Consider the following 21,664-nt stretch of genomic DNA (forward strand, 5'->3'; position numbering starts at 1 on the left):
GGGCTTTTGGAGGAGCTCTTTGGTGAAACCAGTTTTGTTTTTGAACCTGTTGTTATTTGTGATGAGAAAGAAGCAAGAGAGTAAATCTGTTATTGGGAAGTTAATGTGTTATAGAGCATTTATATCCTAACGTTATTGGTAGACGTTTAAGCAGAATACACAGTAAGACAATGGAGCGATAGCCTCAATGGGCTGAGGATGCTAGTGGTCACAGAAGGTATATTTTAGACTTTGTTTTGGCGCAGAACTGGCCTAATAGTTTTACGTAACTGATGACTTCTCCTATGTTTACTAACCAAAGTGTCAGATAGCCTTATCACATTTACGTAAGTCCTACTGTGCTGTTGCACACCTGATCCAAAAGCTGCCATGTAATTTGAGATGAGTTTAAATATTACAGTGAGCTAGTGTCAGATGTTTCCAACACAGCATGCATCAAGGCCCGTAGCATCACTATAATCTAGGCACAATGTGCATGTAGATTGTTCTTGCTTTAGGACCCACTGGAGTATCAAGATGTCAGTGAAAGCCAAAGCAATCTACACTTTTCAAAGTGAAAACAAAGAGGAGATCAGCATCCAGGAGAATGAGGAACTGGTTATCTTTGATAAGAACTCCGTGGACGGCTGGTTTCAGGGGGAGAACAGCCGAGGGGAAAAAGGTCTCTTCCTGCATCCTATGTGGAAATTATTCGCAGTCGTTCAAACTCTAACGTGACTGACTGCTCCATAAGCCCGGCAGGATCTTTAGGAAACGACTCCTCCTATTTCCCCTCGACCCCAAACACCTCTCTGCATTTGCAGCAGAGTTACTATGACGACGACGATGATGACTGGGACGACTGGGATGACAGGTCGACAGTGGTGGACGACGCTGACCCCAGTAGGAGCCCCGGGGCCAATGGACATGCCCATCAGAGCCCACTGTCATACAACCCCAACGTGCACTACCGGGCCAAACCACACATGGAGAGACAGGACAGCATCTCCAGCTCGAGGAAAGGCAGCATGGTGGGCAGGAACTTGAACAGATTTTCCAGCTTTGTCCGCTCAGGGGTGGAAGCGTTTGTGTTGGGTGATGTGCCCATGATGGCAAAGATAGCGGAGTCATACACCATCGAGATGGGTCCCATGGGCCCCCTGTGGAAGGAGAGCCCACAGCCTTTCTCCTGCTCCATTGAAGACCCCACAAAACAGACAAAGTTCAAAGGCATCAAGACGTACATTTCATACAGGGTCACACCAAGCCACACGGGGCGTCCCGTCTACAGGCGCTACAAACACTTTGACTGGCTGTACAATCGCTTACTGCACAAGTTCACTGTGATCTCCGTGCCTCACCTGCCTGAGAAGCAGGCCACGGGGCGATTTGAGGAAGACTTCATCGAGAAGCGCAAGAGACGACTGATACTGTGGATGAACCACATGACCAGTCACCCAGTCCTCTCCCAGTATGAAGGCTTTGAGCACTTTCTGATGTGTGCTGATGACAAGCAGTGGAAACTGGGCAAGAGACGGGCAGAGAAGGACGAGATGGTGGGTGCCCATTTCATGCTGACCCTCCAGATCCCTAATGAGCACCAGGACCTGCAGGATGTAGAGGAGCGGATCGACACCTTCAAGGCCTTCGCTAAGAAAATGGATGACAGTGTGATGCAGCTCACACATGTTGCCTCGGAGCTGGTGCGTAAGCACCTGGGTGGGTTCAGGAAGGAGTTCCAGCGGCTAGGAAATTCTTTCCAGTCTATCAGCCAGGCTTTCACGCTGGACCCTCCCCACAGCTCAGAGGCCCTCAACAAAGCAATCTCCCATACAGGCCGCACCTATGAGAACATTGGAGAGATGTTTGCAGAGCAACCTAAGTATGACCTCTTCCATATGCTGGACAAGCTGTCGCTCTATCAAGGCCTGCTCGCCAACTTCCCCGACATTATTCATCTACAAAAAGGTAAAATCATCCATGAGAAGTTTTAATGTGTGAGCGATTTCTTTGTGCATACAAACCCCATTAAAGGGAAATAAAAAATGTGACCACATAAAAAAAAAAAGTTACATCCATTGATTACATCCATACTGTTCACAGATGTTTGGATGTATCCTCAGCCTCCCATCTGATTTTAATTCCTGCAGATTCATTCATATTTTAATTGAATGTCCGATGACAGTTCCCTATTTGAAATTACAAAATGGTAGCTTTTTTCAGGCCATCAGGCCACATAATGGGCTCTTCGTGTCACAGTAATTATAATTTATCAGAGGAGCCAAGCATATTATTATTGAACCTTAATACCCAGGCACAACCACCAATAACAACTTTGTATCAAGTGCTGTAGCATCCTTGAATTGAGACAAGCAGCAGCCACAAGTGTTGCAAAAACTTCAATAATGGTTCATAATAATTAAACAAAGTGTCTGCTAATGGTAACAAACTGAGCTAATGGTCCCTTGATTAAATTCAATCTGTGCTATTTATTTTGTTATGGATGACAGGTTAGGTCAGGGGTAGTCTCGCTTTGCCAGACCATCCACACGCTGCGGAGCGGAGGAGGGTCTGGATAGACCACAAAGCATTCCAGGGTGGGAGAAAAACATGCTCTGGTTAATTGGCATTTCTTTAAACCAATGAAAATTTTGTCAGAGTATTTGCCTGCAGCATCTGAGGTCAACTGCCAACCAGACACACCCACACACACACACACACACACACACACACACACACACACACACACACACACACACACACACACACACACACACATACGTTCTCTCAGCTTAACAAATACTTTCTCATGATTGGCTTTGACAACCTGCGCTGACAGGTCTAACAGTAATTTCACTCACTTGCCATACTCCAATAGAAACTCTCACCACAAGCGTCCACAAAGTCAACATCTCTTAAGGAAATGCAATCCAAACTGTGTCTGTATCAAGGAGGTTACTTTTTTAAGAGTAGATGTCACTTAGTTCTTAATATCACTGACATTATACAAAGTGTGACTACAATAGCTGTTATCTCATTAGAGACTGAAAATAATTTGACTATTTACCGAACTAGTGATATAACCAAACGACCATTGCTATTATGTGTAAAACTGTTCACCTGAGACTCCTCCGGGCTCTCTTCAAAGTTTGATGAGACAAATAGGCAAGAGCTTTGTTGTAGTGTATATTACAACCAACACCCATGATGTGACAAGGACACCTGAGTAGGGTTGGGCATCGAGAACCGATTCCTACTTGGAATCGTTTCAAAAATTATGATTCCAGTAGAATCGTTTCTTTATTGGAATCATTAAGAATGGTTTAGAGGATTTGGTTTCAAATCCGATCATCACTTCCCAATTTAATACGCGCAAGTTTTGGTTTCCGAAGCGGCCAGACACTTGTTGTGTTGCAGCCTTGGAGCACATTAAGCAGCGCTCTAGTGTGGCTTTATTTTACATTGAAAAAGCCCTGTAAAACTGGCAAACCACCATTGAATCAAAATAAAACGTTCCTCTTATTTGTGGAAATAAGCATTTGACCTGTTTCAGCTCCACCCCTCAAAGAATCAGAATCGATAAGAACCGGAACCGAAAGGAAGAATCGGAATTGGAATCAGAATCGTTAAAATCCAAACAATGCCCAACCCTACACCTGAGTGACATGGGCAGGGAGTGGCTTATGAATAAGTGATATTTGATCAGGTTATCTTAACCTTTGTGACGTTGGCCTTCCTCAGGGTTTTAGTTAGATCCGTAGGTTAAAATGTAACTGAATATAGAGCATCACAGTAGCATATAAAGTAGCAATCCTTGTCATTTTTTTTTTAAAATAAATGTATTTTGGTGACACCCTTGCTCAGTCAGCAGCCATTTCCAGGGTCTTTTAATTTGGCAGTTCTCAGAGACAACTGTTTGTAAATGTTTATAATTCTCCCAGTGGTTACAATAAATCGTATTCTGCTTCTGATTGTGGCGTCAAGATAAACTGTATATCAATGCTAATGCTAACTACTACTATTTTATCTTGAATTGTTTCCAAACATATTCTCACTTGCAGATGCAAACGTTTTTATGAAGTGAGAAAAAGTTCAGTTAGCACACTTTTTATATGATAATACAGGTCACTCTGGGCCAATCATAACTACTTTTTGTTGTTAAAACCTACGTTAAGAATCACAATTCGCACATATCAACGTGGTAAAATGGAGCCCGGTTATGTTTCTTTGGGGCATTGCTTTTCAAGAAGTGGTTCAGCTTGTTTGTGGCGAGGGATGCTCTAAGCAGCTAATGTTAAAGATTCACTGCTTATGTTGGTTGAAAACTGTTGCACCACAGCAGCAATGAATGGCTTATTTTACTCTCATGTATTAGCATAATGTTGTTTAATCAGTAACTGGAAATCATAAAGTATATCCAGTAACTGTAACATTCCTGATTTGAATACTCTATGACGGTTGTGTTTGTGACGGCTGCTTTTCATAAACCTAATGGTGAAATATTGGTTCTGCTCAGGTCTGCACTGCAACTCAGGCTTTTTTCTCCTGTGACCCTTGTTTTATTTTGGTCCAAGATAGTGAGAGCGCTGGCAAATCAGCATTCTCAAGCTGTCAGCTCTCAAACAAATAACCTTATCAGCTGATTGGAGTTACAGAGGAAGGAAAGAACTGCAACAAGGGAGGAATTGTGCTGTTGTATTATCTTCCTTCAAAATGCTGGCAATCATTTATTGCAAATGTTATTTGTGATGCAATTCAGCTAGCTACATTTCGTCACTCCACCCATGAATAAATAATAAAAACAAAGCCACCTGAATGATATTAAAGGGTCAGTTCACCTAAATCCCAAATAAGGAATGTTATTATCCAACCCTGGTGGTGTCAGGCCGTGTAATAGATAGTTTCGGCCTCACGTGCCAAAGTTTTAAGATGTCTGCCTCTGAAATTTAATTTTCAAATGCTTGGAGCACCACACCGGAATTTCCACCCACCCTCATTATATTGGTATGACAAAGATGGCTATCCCAAAAATATGTGCTTGTCTATGTACCACCAGGGGTAAGTAGAAAAATATGGCTCCCTGTAATATTGGCGAACTGACCCTTTAAAACAACATTATGTAACTTATTAAAGAAGAAATAACATGTTCTTCCTGTTACAAATGAAAAGTTCAGCTCATAAGCAATAACACACGCTCCTGCTCAATTCAACGGAGTCAAGCTTCTGTCAGCTAATGTTGGCAAACTTTATTTATATTTATATATATATATATATATATCAGGATTTTGCCATGTAACTGACATTACTGAGTCTGTTTTACCATTATCTTGTCATAGTCGCACTGTTCATCAAAAGTTACATGGCTTCACTTCACGGGGATAATTCAGACTTAGATGAAGTGGTGTTGTAATAGGTACTCATCCATATTAGTCAGTGTATTAACTACAGTAAATGGTGGTCGGCAGACCCCCAGTTTGAGGAAGCAGGCTGGAGTACTGGCACAGAAGCTGAGCAATGTACTGCTAGGGGACGGGGGCAGCAGCTAAACATATTTTAGCCAACTGAAAAAGGTCCACCTGAAAATCAATATCATCATGATCAATATCAGTGTAAGTGTACGCTAGCATGTTTTAGTGCTTTACTTTGCCCTTTCCAACAGGGAACAGTTATCTATGCTCTCTTCAAAGCCACCAGACTCCTTTGACAAAAACAGAAGAAAACAGAAGTTGCTGGTCTACCACTGCCTTGATCGGTTCTTTAGTTTGTGTTATTGTGTGACGATCAGATCGGTACTATCTTGGCGTCCATTTCTTATTTTAAGATGATGAAGAGAACTATTTTAAAGAAGATGATCAGCTAGGCTATATGTTGTGCACAAGCCAAACCTGTGCTTTATGCCAATAAACTGAGTACAGAGTGATTTTTTGCAACATCTAATATTTCTGTGGATCTTGAGGGAAATAGACAACTGACCATACATTGAATAACCTTGGTTATCTTGTTGCAAATTCTGTCAACAAACCTTTGTACATGTCATGCATTGGCTGTAGGGCTGGGCAATATATCGACATACATATGAGGCTAGATATCGTCTTAAATTTTGGATATCGTAATGTAGTGTTGTCGTTTCCTGGATTTAAAGGCTGCATTACAGTAAAGTGATGTAATTTTCTGAACTTACCAGACTTACAGTACTAGCTGTTTTATTATATATTTATCAAAACTCTCATTGTGTTAATATTTTGTGAAAGCACCATATAGTCAACCCTACAATATCCCCGCAATATAGACATCTACGTTGATTTTTTCCATATTGCCCAGCTCTAATTGGCTGACCTATTTTGTTGTGGCAGCTTAGCTGTAGTCTATTCTAGCCTTTCTATATACTTACCAAAGTTGGCATTCATTTGGTAGTTATTTTGCAAATCCCGCAACAAATGGCTGGTGGTTTATTTACTCTTTAATCAAATTGTTCCTAACTGAAATCATAATTTTGCCAAGTTTAGGCTATTTTAGATTGTGCAATTGTTTTTTTCTAGACAACGCTTGGTTTCTTTTGTTAAATGAAAAAAGGGAAATTGTATAAAATGCTAATATTCCTCAAAGCAAGATATTTAAAAAGTATAAAAAGTACCGAGACTCAGGTATTGTATTGGAAACAGTATACAAACTGTAAAACGGTATACCCAACTGTACGCGATGCGGTTGAGTAGCAGTGTTTTTGTGAAGGCAGAGACCTTTTCGCTCTGCTGAGGCTTCCCTGCAGGCCCAGATAACTCTCCTTGATGTGACTTGTGTTCTGCTGAACCAGATACAGCTGTGGCAACACTCAGAACACATAGAACTGAGGTCAACCTTTTCTGGTGCACTCCTCCTCCCCTTCATGTCCTCATTGCTGCTTTCCTGTCTGACTTTCCCCTTCCCTTAGCTCTATAGGCGCTAGTTTTTAACTGGGATCCTGGTGAGCATGTGAACTGCAGGAATGTTAACTGTCTTTGAGATGTGGTGTTGGGCAGGGACTGCATGTGGCCTTGATAAAATGGATCTTAGAGAGAAGATTTTGGGTAATGTCAGAAAAATGTCAGGGTGTGCTCCATATAACTCTTTCTCCCATTGTCTCTGTCCTGTTTAAGCTTTTAGTCCACACATTTTTTTTGTCTCTTTTGGTCTGTGCTTTTGCTCCATCTACAAGTCACTGTTTCGTTATGCTCTTCACGTCTGTCTTCTTCTTTTCATCTTTGCCCCTTCTGTTTCCCCATAAAGACACTCATATCAAAAGTGTATGTCTGGGCAGCTGCCCTGGTTTTAATAGTGGAGAAAGTAAATCTAGTTTGGTCCAAAGGCTTTAAACCTCGTTTGTATCCTCAGTTGAATGCAATTGAAAATCCTGATCTATAGGGTTAATTACATTGCATTGTTATAGAATAAAGGGCCTCTAAGGCTTTAGTGTGAGAGGCGCTGGCAGCTACAACCGCAATGCCCGTTACAATTACGTGTTTGTTGTAATCCTGGACGCTGTCTCTTTTGAATTATTGTACATAATTATGAATGGAGCTATTCTGGTCTGGTATCAATCTGTTCTTAAATATTGAATTCTTTGGAAGTATGGTTACATTGCCAGATATTGTAACGTGTAAGGTAGTCGTGACAGTAAAGCAGATATCATGTTCTGTAGGTTTTGTACCTGGCAACAACTGAGGCTCTAATCTGAGACAAAACCACCTCATGAAGTAATGAATAAACACAAAAGGGTTCACAATAGAGTGAAACCAACCCGCCCCACGGAGTGGCTATCAATTCAATCTAATCTGATCACAATCTGAGGCATTGGCTCTGCATCACTTGTGTCCCCAGAATGACATTTTGAAGAAGGCAAGGAAACAATTACTAATATACTAATATTAAGCTGATAGTGGGATAAAACCTTCTGTGATCTACACCAGAGCAGAGCATTATTCAGTTTGAGAATGAGCTAGCTCCCCTCCAGCACACCAGACAGACTTTTAGTCTGGACGAGGTTAGTTGTCCTCCATATGGCAAAACATTACAACACCACATGCAGACTCCATCAGTTTAAAGCAAACTATATATCTCGTTGCCAGTTCTGAGGAAATGTGTGTGCCGAATGCCCTTGATCTGCAACAGAGGGACGAGCAACGTTTTAACTTCCTTTTGGGATTGTGCCTGCTTGCACACATGCAGGTCTTTGTGTGTCTTATCTGAACACTCTTCAATATTGTTTAATTTTTCAAAGTGCTGACAGAGGCACTTTGACAGAGGCCTGTACTACGAATCAAGCTCAACATGCCCTGGATGTATTTCAGTTACAGCATAAGCTTTGTCACGACGGTGGTTAACAACTAGTTCAATCAACCCAGGGTTTCCCAATCCAGCATTCACATAAAAGAGGCGGTGTTTGCACAGTACGACCAATCACAAACATATACCAGAGCCGCATATTTTACATAAGAAGAGCAAACTATAATTCTACATAGATATGAAGAACACAGACACGGTTTTACAGGCAAAACGCAGGAAGGAAAGCTGGCAAAAAAAGACAACGTTGTTATGCGTAAATCACAACGCTTATCAGCATCACTTCCCCATCAGTCAGGCACTAATCTGACTATAATTACACTTTTGCTTTCCATAAACTGTCGTTGCTTTAGCCTTTTATTTCAGTTGCAACCCTGGCAGTGGTAAGCGATCGTGAGAGAAAATAAAAAATATGAAAACATAATTCAAACCGATGTGTGGAATATTGGCAACACACAGCTCAAGAAGCCGACGGAATTCCCTCCGCTGAAAATATATAGCGTTCATAAAAATACCAATCAGGGAATGTTAACGGGGTTGTTGGTCTCTAAATGTTTTAACGTTTATGAGCGCGTCTCTCTCTCTCCGAGCACCGAGCTCCACCGGATCCGGTGACGCCGTTATCAATCGAGTATTGATTGGTCAGTAGGCGGTGCTTTTACACCGGTTGATCTCTAATTTCCAACTTAAACTGCTCCAGAGCAGGTTAGGCGTTCAGCATAAGTTACCACGGCGATTGAACCCGGTAATAAGTGATCCACCGTTGTGATAGACACAACCCTGGGTTGAACCTGAAGTTACCTCATTAACGCCAAATCTTGCTTTGTCGTACAGGCCTCAGGAGGTCATGCCGTGTTTATATTGTCTGACAAAGATGTTACAGATTAACATTCCATACACTGGTTACAACACACAGGAAAATACCGCACTCTCAGCAGGTAGGCAAACCGTAATCTGTGAAACCATGCGCTACGATTTCAGGACCTTGCAGACTCCAGTTATGGCACCTTTTGAACATTGATTGTATGTTATTTTGTTGGCTAAAGTCCACTCGCTGTCTCTGGTGACTATGAAGAGCAAATGTTTGCTTACTCATAAATCTTGACAAAGGCTAGGCCCTCGTCTTCACACACACTGTCTATCCACATTGCTTCTGCATTCCTGTCTGTGTTGGCCCAGTGCACTGCTGTTTCACACTATAGGAGATTACAGATGTTTCCAAGAACTCTGTCTTTACCACCGCCGCCTCCCTCCTCCTCTCAAACAACCACAGATTTTGTGGTCATTAGACCCGAAAAGGCATGAGGTAAGAGAGGAGTTAGCTTATATTGAAAAGACTAATGCCATAGCTATTTTTTTTTATTTTCTGCCCCACTCGTAACAAATAACTGAAATTGGACAAAACATTTCACCTTTCAGTGTACAATGCTTTCTAATACAACACCACCACCACTAACCATGTTACTGTTACAGCAGATTTGGACACCTCTCTAACACTGTCAACAAAAACTATGCTTCTCAAAGGAGTATCAATGATAGCTTGCGCTCGTAGCTGACTTCTCAAGTTTGCACCAGGCATGGCAGTCTGTTGCTGTTAAGGTCATGTTCAGGCAAACAATAGCCTCCTCATTCAATGGGACCACTGTATCTGTTATAGCTCATTTCTGGTTAGACAGGGGGCATTTTAGTGTCCTTCAGCTCATTGTTTTGGACTGCAACTTTACTGTTTGGTTCTCACTGCTCTCATTATCCCTGTTTCCAGGTCAAGCACACAGCTTTTTCAGTAAAATAAAAAAGCTCTGATAAACCCTCTGTATTCTATACCTGCCCAGCACCAAATGGTGAACAGACAAAGTTAGCAACTATCCGGTGAAAGTACTGGAGCATTTAGCAGCTAAAGAAAGACATTTTCTCAAGAAGTTGATGGAGGCCACAATAGAGACAAAACACAAACACCAAATGCATGCTAATGATGCTTTGCGTCTGCTGGATGTGTGAATAGATATACGTCTGATATGTTTTCAGCTTGTTCCACTTCTTCCAAGTGGCCCAAAAATTAATTAATGCAGCTAAAACGCAGCTATTTTCAGTCTGAAAGCCTGCTCAGTATGACATAGTGGCTAGCACTGCCTCACAGCTAGAGGCTTTGTATGTGGAGTTTGCAAGAAATGCAGGGTGGGTTAATTGAAAAACCTGAAGATGCTTGTAGATGTGAATGTGTTTGTCTGTCTATATGGTTTGGCATTGTGATAGACTGGCAAACTGTCCTCTTGCTCAATGCATGCTGGGATAGGCTTCACTCCCCGTCGACCCTTAACAAGAAAAGTAGTTTTGAAGGTTGACTCTCCAAGTACTTCTGTGTTATCTGTCTCCAAGTGTTATGAATAAATGGAAAATATAAGTCATCGAAGGCATCTGTATTTGTTCATATTTTGATTAGTTCATTCTTTGGCATCACGTTCACCGGTTGGTTTACAGATTAATTGTTTTTCTGTCTATTCAGCTCCAGTACAGCTAAACAGCTAAAGTAATCCAAAACTAGAACTTAATCTTCTTTGTCTGCTACAAGTGTGAAGTTGAAAGGGAGTATTTACCCCATCAGCGTCCTAATCTTTCCCCTCCCCTGACAGGAATGATGCTTTAACTGTCAGTAAGATTATGGGTGTCTCCAACGTAACTGTAGTCATGGTAGCACTGACACAATGCTTGTGGTTGGCATGGAGACGCCATCCCTCAGAGGAGAGCACTGTTAGCTGTTGCATTCTCTGGTCTTTTCTGATGTCATGAAAAGACTATCGTAAAAATGAGGACAATGGGAAAGCCTTGTCATTTGACCAAGTATTTCATTTGGTAGGATGCATCAGTTGAGGTTGGATATCCACATTCTGATCAGCCAAACATCTTACATCATAGGAACATCTTGCATATTTTCAAGTTAGTCAGTAGTAAAAAAGTTAAAGGGCGAACACACAGAAGAAATAATACATCTGTTGCATAACAAAAGACATCACAACTCTTGTCTCACAAATCTTAAAGTAATAAGTTATACAAAATAATTATGATGTCACAGCTAAGGTTGACATGCTTTCTTTTACTTGATGTGTGATGACATAACAGATTTTTTTTTTTCTGGCTGAGTTTGATAGGTTAAAATAAATCCCTTTGCAGAGGAACGTTGTGAGATACTTGGAGGGCTATTAGCGGGATGAATTATATTTTCCTTCAAGATGAGTGCTGAGCATATCCCTTTTAATAAACAAACACATCTAGATAGGAACATGTCTGACAGGAACATGGATTTATAGCCATGTGTGTGAGAGTAAAGTATATAATAGTTTTAGATCAGATTCTGTATGCATACTAAAAAAAAAGAACAGAACATCTGTTGAACATCTCTTTGCATGGCTTCAATTAAGAGCTTAAATCCAAAGCTAGTGGAAGCTTCATATCTTATTTCTGTGAGTTGTCAGTTCCAGTGATGGTTAAAAAAAAAAAAAAGTAGTAGATGTGCACAAAGTAATATCAAGCGTGCAGAGGAAGTCACCCGCTCACAGGTTAAGCATTTCTGGTAACTAATTCCCGGTGCAGTCTAGAGAGGGTGGTTCTGTTTTGAACATTCCTCATCCCTGAAGAAATAAAAAAAAGATATTTGTTTCCGTGTCCCATAGCCACTTAGCTTCAAAGATAAATGGACAAAGGATATTTGAGATGGCTATAATCGGTTGGGAGCACATTCCAGCTCAGGACATAAACTCCAAATCTGTTTGTAGCTGTGTATCTGATTGGCTGGTGTAAACATATTACTGTTAGCTTACTCAGCAGTGGTTTTTTTCTTATGTTTGTGTATCTTCTTAGGCTTTTAAGGCCCACATTAAACACTGGCAGATATTGCAGAGTCCTTTTCACCCTCATGCATTCTTGAAGCTGCTTCACTTTTTCTTCTCTTCTCTTCTAAAGCCTCCTTTTCCTCCATTTTCAGATCACATCTCCTGTCTTTTTCCTTCTTTTCCATGTCAGGATTTACATTTAACTGCCTTGTCATAAGTAGTCTAGAGGCCCAGTCATTTAATTAATGGAATCACCACAATTAGTAACTTCACTCATGGGGTCTTTTTTTTGTTGTTGTTGCCATTTCTTATTTACTTTTTTTGAGAGATCAACAGAGAACAAATGTCTCATTGGTTCACTGTAGTGCTTGACTCAGACGTCAGCAGCCCCTCCACACACTCACTCACAATCTCACACACACACACACACGCACGCACACACACGCACACACGCACACACGCACGCACGCACGCACGCACGCACGCACACACACACACACACACACACACAAATGGTTAGTGTTTTGTGGTGACAAGCCTCATTTGTCCTCAGTTGAAAAATGTTTCTGTTTACTCATCTGTCCAATGTGAATAACGTCCCCTAATCCTACTCAGTCACGTTAGTTCTTCCTGTGTTTGAAGTATTTGAACCAAATTTACAGAATGGTTTATTTTACAGTACAGAGAGCAAAGATGAGTCATTCTGATTACACAAATTTGAATACTACACCAATATATGGACGTCAAAGCAGTTTAAGGGTTTCAGACTTACCATACTTTAGTATTATAATGTACGTGGCCGTTTCAGTCACTTTGTTCACCAAACCATAGCACATTATTTTGGATTTGAAAGCATCATGCCGTTACCTGCCAAATTGTTTTCCTTTTTATTTTTGCAAGAGAGAAATTGAGCCAATTCCCAAGTCTTTAAGGACAAATGGGTGTTGTGTGTTTTGTGGTTTGCATTGCAGCAGTGAAATCATTTCATACTAGTGGCTGTGCTTTTACATATAAGCCCCACCTCAAGAGGATTGTGAAGCAATAAGCAATCAATGTTTATCATAATTGGAGATTGTATTCAACTTAACCTCTAAAGGGAAACTACAACTTTTGAAGGAGAGTATCTTGATTTTTTGGGGGCTTTTAATTGACAGGATAGCTTGAAGACAGGAAAGGGGAGAGAGAGGAGATGACATGACTCAGACATGGGGCGCACACTCTACTGGGTGAGCTAGAGGTCACTCCAGTATCTTTAATGATGGGGTCATTTCAGTTCATCCCAAATAACAGTTTCCTAATGTCTTTGTTTTAAAACATAATCATCTTTGCAATAAGATGTTAAAAGGTTACTTTGTAAGACAAGTAAACGCTTCCATGTCACAAACAGGGGCTATAATACTGCAAGAGCCAAGTTGGATTTTTCATATGAAAAGACCCATTATTCTGATGAATCATGAAGTCATGCTACATATGGCTTCCTATTCTAAAGACACCCATTACAGTACAATCTCTAAACTAACCACTTATCAGCCAGTGTTACGTTATGTTGATAGATTACACACGCATAACAGGGGTCAGGTGATTTATACAAACTAGCCTCAACTAAAGAGGCTACACTCCAGTTTAATGGTGCCTTCACTTTAGGATTAAACAGGAAGATTGGTTGTATTAGCTGTAACTGGAAACAATGGTCCCAGTGTGCTAATGTTTGGATCGTAGAAGAATCTGCTGTCTGTGGTGAAAAATTAAGCTAGCTTTGTATAAAGCTCAGCTATAGGAAATTGGGAAATGTCATCAACACTAATACATAAATCCAAGCAGCAACACATGCTGTAAACAAATACACATCTTAAATAGGGACTTCCTTTCTCAATGTTATGCTTGTGTTGAAATGGATAGAAGAAAGATGAAGATGTAGAGGAGAAGTGCTGCGCTTCCTGAAATCATCTCGCAGTGACCTCGGGTTGTGGGAATCGGGAATTTAGCAGATGCCTGAGTTCAGTTACCCAGAGGGTTGTGGCCATAATTAATCTTGATTATACTCATTTTTTTTCTCTCTGTCGCTCGCACACACACACACACACACACGCACACACACACACACACACACACACACACACACACACACACACACACACACACACACACACACACACACAGTATGACTTATTAAACTAGACAGGGAATCTGCAGGTCTTGAAAAGTCTTAAAAAGTCCTTAATATTTTCTCTTCCCAGGCATAGGCAGCAGAATGTTTCTAAAATATTTTTGTTCCCAATTGTAGGCTGTCGGGAGACATTACACATTATAAGTGGGATTGTTGCAACAGTGGATTGTATGTGCAGGAGGCGTTTTACTGTAATCCAGTGTTCAATCCCACTGTCACTACGGCTATCTGAAAGCTCATTGGGTCATAATGCGCAAGTGTCGATTTTGGCAAAAACTTAAATGTTTTTAATGTTATCATTTTTTAAATGGTTAATCCATCCATTTTTACTGCCACTTTTGCAAGTCCATGTTGACTTGATTTAATTAATTATATCATTTGGAACTACTTTTACATACTGCTGGAAAGTACTGGTAAAAAAACCGTGATAAAATAATAAATAATTCTAGGCCATATTGTCCCCACTAGTTTTTCAACATACTTTAATACTTTGGCAGGTATGATCATGAAATGGATATCAATTATGCATTCTATGTGGTTTTAAAAAGGTCTTAAATTAAACTTGGTGAAATCCGCAGAAACCCCTGCACACTGTTGTCCTTTCCTTTTCTTTCCTCTCCTCTCACTCCTTCTTAAACCCCTACAGAGTAGTAATATGTACCTAGCACAGACCCATGAAGCTGTCACATGGGAAATAGTTACATTCTTTCCTTGGCCACCACAGCCATAAACATGCGGTAGCCAGTCTGGTTGGGCAAGATAAACAAATCTGGTGACTTTCCAGACCACTGGCCATGTATCCTATAGCATTTGTTAACTCGGTGAAAAGAGGCAGAAAGCCTATAGTGGGAAACAGGGATTGGTTTGTAGAATAGTAGGAAACTTACACAGCTTTGCATTTTATTCTGTCACAGTTTTCCTTTTTGTAGCTTGTATTTTGTGGGTTTAATTTAGCATCAATGTAGAGAGCAGAGATTTAGTTGGGTGGAAGAGCACATCAAGCTTTCTCTGTGATGAGATTTTGCATTAGCTGATTCAAACACACACACACACACACACACACACACACACACACACACACACACACACCATGTGGAAAACAGAATACATGAATGTAGGTCACCACCACAGACTGTAGTCCACACGCCTCCTTGCTGCTGGAACAGACTATAAGTGCTGTTCATGCTTTCCCAGACTTCTGCCAAGAATTCCATACAAAATCCAAAGCAGCATTAACTCACAGATACAGCTAATGGATAAAACCTGTACACTGTAGCAGACACAGTAAAGACACTACAACTAGCTTGTGCAAACTAGTCCTGCTAGCTAGCTCATCCACATGACTAAAATCAGTCGTCTTCCTGGAATCGAGCTCAGCTTGTATGAGACTGAGACAGACTCACTAATCTGTTGAGAAATGCAGCGTGGCCACATGCCATTAGGCTGCAATGTTCTTTGACATCATGTTCCTGTGGTTACAACTTGTCTGCATCACACTGAAACTAGACGTTTGGTATGCAATGAAACAAAAAGTAATTGTGTGGTCTGTTCACTGCTCTACCTATAAAGTGTACAGCTGGACAGTAGTTCATTTCTTGGGAAAAAGTTACAATGTTGGTCTTTACTGTTGGTCTGCTGAGTGCCATGGAGGAGATGTTGGTATACATATTTTTTTGTATAGCACAACGTACAGTAATACAGACCCACCCGAAAAGCAATACAAATCTAAGACTGTTTTTAACTATACTTGACTTTTAATACAACATTTGATATAGGGTATTTATTTGTGTCCTTTTCAGTGACTATACATCAGCGTATCATTGCTTAAATTAGTTGACATTGACTTTATAAGGTCAGTCCAACAACAACAAAAAACATAATTTCTTACTTAAATCTGATGGTCATTAGCCTGGCTCTGCCCTCCTACGTACTTCCGCTCAATTTTCATTTCCCTTCAGTACCCTTCAGTATTTGGCGGTCCAATCAGCAAACAGGGGGAGTGGCTGAGAACGATGACGTTGAGGACGTGCGCCAGAAAGATGCGAGCGAAGCCATTCGGTCCGTTGTGGCAACGCTGCCGAATATCAAGAAGTTAAAGCCCGAGCAAGAACAATGTTTTGCTGAGTTATGTTGGTGGCCATGATGTCGTGGCCCTCCTCCCCACGGGGTTCAGGAAAAGTTAGATTTTCCAGCTCGCTCCGTTAGTGGTGAAGGAGTGGCTAAGGCTAACACTAGCGATGCTAATGCTAAATATAAGCCGATAGTTGTCGTTCTCCCCTCTTGTTGCACATGCGCATGACATGCACATCATGACCAAACGTTAGCGATTGGTTATGGCAGATCCAGAGTGGCTCTGGGCTCATCCAATAGTTTTAAACTTCAACAGAGTACCCGCCTTCAAGGAAGTTAACACTTGCCAATGGAGAGAGGCCAGACTCTCTGTACAGATGAAATGTACCAGAGTCTGGTAGGACCAGGCTAGATGGTCATAGCCATTCAGATAGTTTTGGTTGTACTTGCCCAGTTTATCCACATTTTTTAATATTTATGAAAGCAAATCTATGGAAGTAGTTTGTGGAGCATGAACAACTCAATTTCAAGAATTCAACAGCAATCAGCACAAACAAACATCTACCTGCATGGCTAGATACCATTATGTGATAAAATATGTTTTGTTGTATTTGGGTGGATACAGAAACTTCAGAGATGAATATCTCAGAAAATTGGGCAAGTAAACAGAAAGTATCTGCTTTACCACATACCAAATACAAGTTTTTTTGTTGATTGTCCTTTGAATGGCCTTTCACTAGCCTAATGTCTCGCATTGCCAGACCTACCTCGACAGCGCTGCGGAGGAAGGTCCGGCTAGTCCATACAGCCTTCCGGGATGGGAGAAAAACGTGCTCTGGTTTATTGGCATGGCTTTAAACCAATCACAATCGTCTTGGGCGGTGCTAAGTGCCGGACAGAGCCATGGTGCCTCTGCGAAATAACCAAAACAATAGAACTTGTTTTGGTGGAACATTCAAAGTACGTGTACGTTCAAAGGTTGATTTAGTTGTGCAACAGAAAACTCAGATTGGACAGATAGTCTAGCTAGCTGTCTGGATTCAACCTGCAGAGATCTGAGGAGCAGGTAACCATTGTCCTGATAAATCGACCGGAGTTTAAAATTACAACACAAAGAAAGCGGAAGGTAATGGACATCCAGCCGAATTCTGCGGCACCGGAGAAATCCCGGAAGTGGAACATCGTGGATATAAATACATACTATTTCTGCAGTAACAGTTTACATAGTCTAGATCCACGACGTTCCACTTCCGGGATTGCTCCATTGCCGACGGAAATTCCGCCGGATTTCACTCATTTAGGCCGGATAGCCGTTGTCTTGGGCTCCATACAGTGCTTAGCGCCGCCCAAGACGATTGTGATTGGTTTAAAGAAATGCTAATAAACTACAGCACGTTTTTCTCCCATCACGGAATGCTGTGTGGACTAGCCAGACCCTCGTCTGCAGCGCTGTGGGGGAAGGTCTGGCAATGCGAGACTACAGTTGACCAATATTGCCACCGGCATTTTATTAAAGTTTTTTAAATAATGTCACTTTTTTATCTTTTCCCAGGTGCCTTTGCCAAGGTGAAGGAGAGCCAGCGGATGAGTGACGAGGGAAAGATGGATCAGGACGAGGCAGACGGCATTAGGAAACGCTGCCGGACGGTTGGGTTTTCCCTCCAGGCGGAGATGAGCCATTTCCATCACCAGCGAGAGGTGGACTTCAAAGACATGATGCAGGCCTACCTCACGGAGCAGATAGCCTTTTACCAACGTGTTGTCCAGCAACTGGAGCGCACCCTGCGCATGTACGACTGTCTGTAAAGACACCGAACCGCTGCCATGTTCAAGATGCCATAAAAAACACAGAAGAGAAAGAAAGCATGATCCAAGTCTTGACTCTTTTATCAAGGCGTTTGTGTTGGTGTTTGGTTCAGTTTGAAAAGACTTGCAGATGAATTAAGCAATGGTAACTGGAAAGACGTGCAAAGCCAGTCAGTCTTTCACTTTGATGGATTCAAAGACACATTTTTTTCAAAACCTACTGTACCTTTTTATTTCTGAAATACGCATCACATAGGCAATGCCACAGACATAATTTAAGGTATTTGTAACATTAAAATAAGAATATAGGTTTCAGAATCATAGCAAATCTGTAGTTTATTGTTCTATAGTATGAAACGGGTTCTGTTTTGAAATTGTCCCCTTCTCTCCAATACATCATGCACTTTGGCTTCTCCTGGGACTGATTGTAGTTGCTTCCAATATGAACATTTCTAGAATAAACCCACAATATTACGGTTTATCTACCAACATCCGATAAACATTCCAAATGTTCTTTAATACAGCATTTTAGGATTTTATTGAAGTCACTGATTTTTCTCATCAGACCATGAAGAGATAGTATTTCTGGCCGAACAAGTGCACTGAATACTAAAGTGGAATTTCACCATCATCTTGTTAAGTGCAAATCTTGCTCAGGTGTTCACTGCTTTGAAATTCATATCAGTTTCTCTGGTATCTCTTAGTACAAGTCGCGAATGTCTTTCTTAACCTTGCACCATGTGGAAGACTTACTCATACCATGTAATTCAGCTTCGTAATGTCATTTTCTTATGTTTTTCATGCAGTAAGTGCCTTTAAGGAAGGCATGGAATATTCTTAAATTGGCCATTTGTCTGTAGCATGGCTTGTGTCTTATAGGGGAAATTATTTCGAATTACATGCATTTAGGAACAAGTTTGCACATGTTTTTATACACTAGGGGGTCATAGTGTGGAGGGTGTGTTTATGTGTGGGTGAGCGAGTGAAATGAGTCAACTACTGTGCTGATCAATTCCCTTTTTCCACAGTGGAAAACAAAAAAACCGATATCTTTCTATGTAGCAGCCGGTTTATCTAGCCAACTAGTAAACGTAGTGAGGTAGCTGAAGTGGATTCACTGGTTGTGTGAGGCGGTACATCAACTTGGCATTTCAGTATTTGTATTAAATCATTTAGTTGACACAAGACCAAATTCGTCCTGTTACTAGAGTTTTGTGTTTTAATGTAGTCTGAGTCAAAAAACAGTACGATTTATTGTTCATATCAAGTATTTTAGAACGACATCTAATGCACAAACAGAACCATATTATTTCATTTAGATTATTTCTACACTGTATCCATAATAACTTCAAGAAATTGTTCCGACATTTTTGTAAAAGTGCGTATTCACTTTCTTGAGTCAGATGAGGAGATTGATTACACTCTCGTGTTTGTCTGTTAAAAATGATGCTACAGCCAGCAGATGGTTAGCTTCGCGTAGCATTAAGACTGGACAGAGGGTGGAACTGCTAGTCTTGCTCTGTCCAAAGTTGATCTAAAACTCACTACTTTAAAATGTTATATTTCATTTATTTAATCTGTACAAAAAAACAACAGGGGGGGTTATGACTCATGACACTAGTCCAGCACATAACCCCCTGTAAAACCACAATTTGCCATTTTTGTATGGATTAAACAAATGAAATTGTTAGTGTTAATTGGTGAGCTTTAGGGTGCTGGTAAGCAGATTTAGTTACCTGTGTACAGAGCCAGGCTAGCTGTTTCCCCATTTCCAAGCTAAGCTAAGCTAAGCTAACGAGCTGCTGGCTAGAACCTTACATTTATCCTGCAGACATTAAAGTGGCATCAATCTTCTCATCACTATCGGCGAGAAAGCGGATAGGCAGATTTTCTAAAATGTGGAACTCTTCCTTTAATAATATTACATATATTTTATTGCTCTTCTTCCAGCTGTGATCACAGTGAAGTGTCACTTTTTTTTTTTTTAACATTTTGTTTATCACATTTAGTGTACCAACTTTTCCACACTGAATGATATTTGAGTGACTTAGGATTCGAGTCCCTCTTCACTGCTTGAATTAGTGTTTATTATTACAGAAGAGTTGTTCCAGTAACATTAATCATCCTGCTTAACTAGAAAAATATTCAGCGTCCGTAAATCTAAGAGGTATTCTAGGGAATGTTTTTGTGAGCTTGACATGCTTCTCCTCAAGCAATTTCCAGTGTTTATTCATCAGTTGTGAGGCAATGATTCTTCATTTTGATGGAATAGGGTTGATTTATTAGTGGTATGTTTGGGTGTGGATGAAAAGTGAAAGAAAAAGTTATTTTGTGACATCTCTGCCTGGTCAAGTTTCTCCCATAACAAAGAAGTGCTGATTCATTGCAGGTTTCTCAGTAAACAAATGGTCCCTGTGTTTGTGGATGACTCAAGACATGAGTGTCTCAGTTACTGGTACTGTTCAGTCCACATCTGCAGTCTTTAACTATTTGCTGTCTAAATGTGGTGTTGTTTATGTGTATTATTGAACAAACCTGTGCTGTTCATACTTCAGCATTTTTTTTGTTACATTTCTGTCAGCATTTGCACTCATCGCAGTTTCTCCAAGACCAAAGAAGTCAGACATTTTCTTCTGGGCTACCTTTTTTTACTCTGTTTGGTCGAAGTGAAATTGAATGTGCTCTCTGGTTCTGTAATTGTTCTACTCTGAGGAAAATGTGAAGAAAGCATTTGGAAGAAGTAAAAACAAAAAAAAGAAACATTCCAGAAACTCTAGGGAGTAAGGACAACAAAGGCAAAGACAGATTTTGGGCAAAAGATAGACATGCAAGGTGCAAAAGAAAGAGTGGAAAAAAACATTTAAAGAAGTGCCTGCAGGCCCAATCAGGTTTCATAATGACACTTTCCTCTAATGTTCCAAAGCAGCATGATAATTTAAATGCCAGGCATTTCACACAGTTGACTGTTTCTTAACATGGATGTGTGACCGGGTGAGCTGCAGGAACTCTATGCTTTATTCACTCTCTGAAATAACAGATGGTGATTTTCAGAAAGTAATTTGTCAACTGATTTAAGGGAAGGGGACCTAAAAATGTTAATAAAAGTAATGATGGCGATCGCCTTCTGTCTCTCTTCTTTGTAGATTTGTACAGCAACATTGTGAGTTTGTTTCCGTGCAGACATTATATCTAGACTACTGAAGTATTCGGTTTTATATTTGGAACAAGTGAGCATCATATTTTATTTACAACAACCTATTTAACGCCTCTCTCAAGTATTAAAAAACACAAACAATTTTCCAAGGAAGCACTGATGAGTGTAAAAAAAGAAGCATCCAATTTGACACACACAAACAGTTTGTCCTGAATATAATCAAAACAAGGATAGCCAGGATAGGAGCTGTTATCCAAATTTCAGTGTCCACGTAAACGAACTGTGACGTTATACCAAAATAAATGAGAAAAAAAAAAAAAAATGTTACGCACATCTTGCTCTAAG

At 40.6% G+C, this 21,664-nt stretch overlaps 1 protein-coding gene across 1 annotated transcript in view; it reads left to right on the top strand.

The window, feature by feature from the left end:
• The window catches only part of snx33 (sorting nexin 33), a 21,706-nt gene extending 424 nt beyond the window's left edge, over positions 1 to 21,282 (top strand). The window contains 3 exon segments of the mRNA XM_078256684.1: positions 1 to 664; positions 667 to 1,947; positions 17,912 to 21,282. The exon segment at positions 1 to 664 is cut by the window's left edge and continues 424 nt beyond it. Of these exon segments, the coding sequence (XP_078112810.1) occupies positions 517 to 664; positions 667 to 1,947; positions 17,912 to 18,165 (1,683 nt within the window). The 5' untranslated portion in view covers positions 1 to 516 and the 3' untranslated portion in view covers positions 18,166 to 21,282.
• Positions 21,283 to 21,664: the final 382 nt, after the last annotated feature.

The sequence above is a fragment of the Sander vitreus genome, chromosome 8, assembly GCF_031162955.1.
Source record: "Sander vitreus isolate 19-12246 chromosome 8, sanVit1, whole genome shotgun sequence".
NCBI lineage: Eukaryota > Metazoa > Chordata > Actinopteri > Perciformes > Percidae > Sander > Sander vitreus.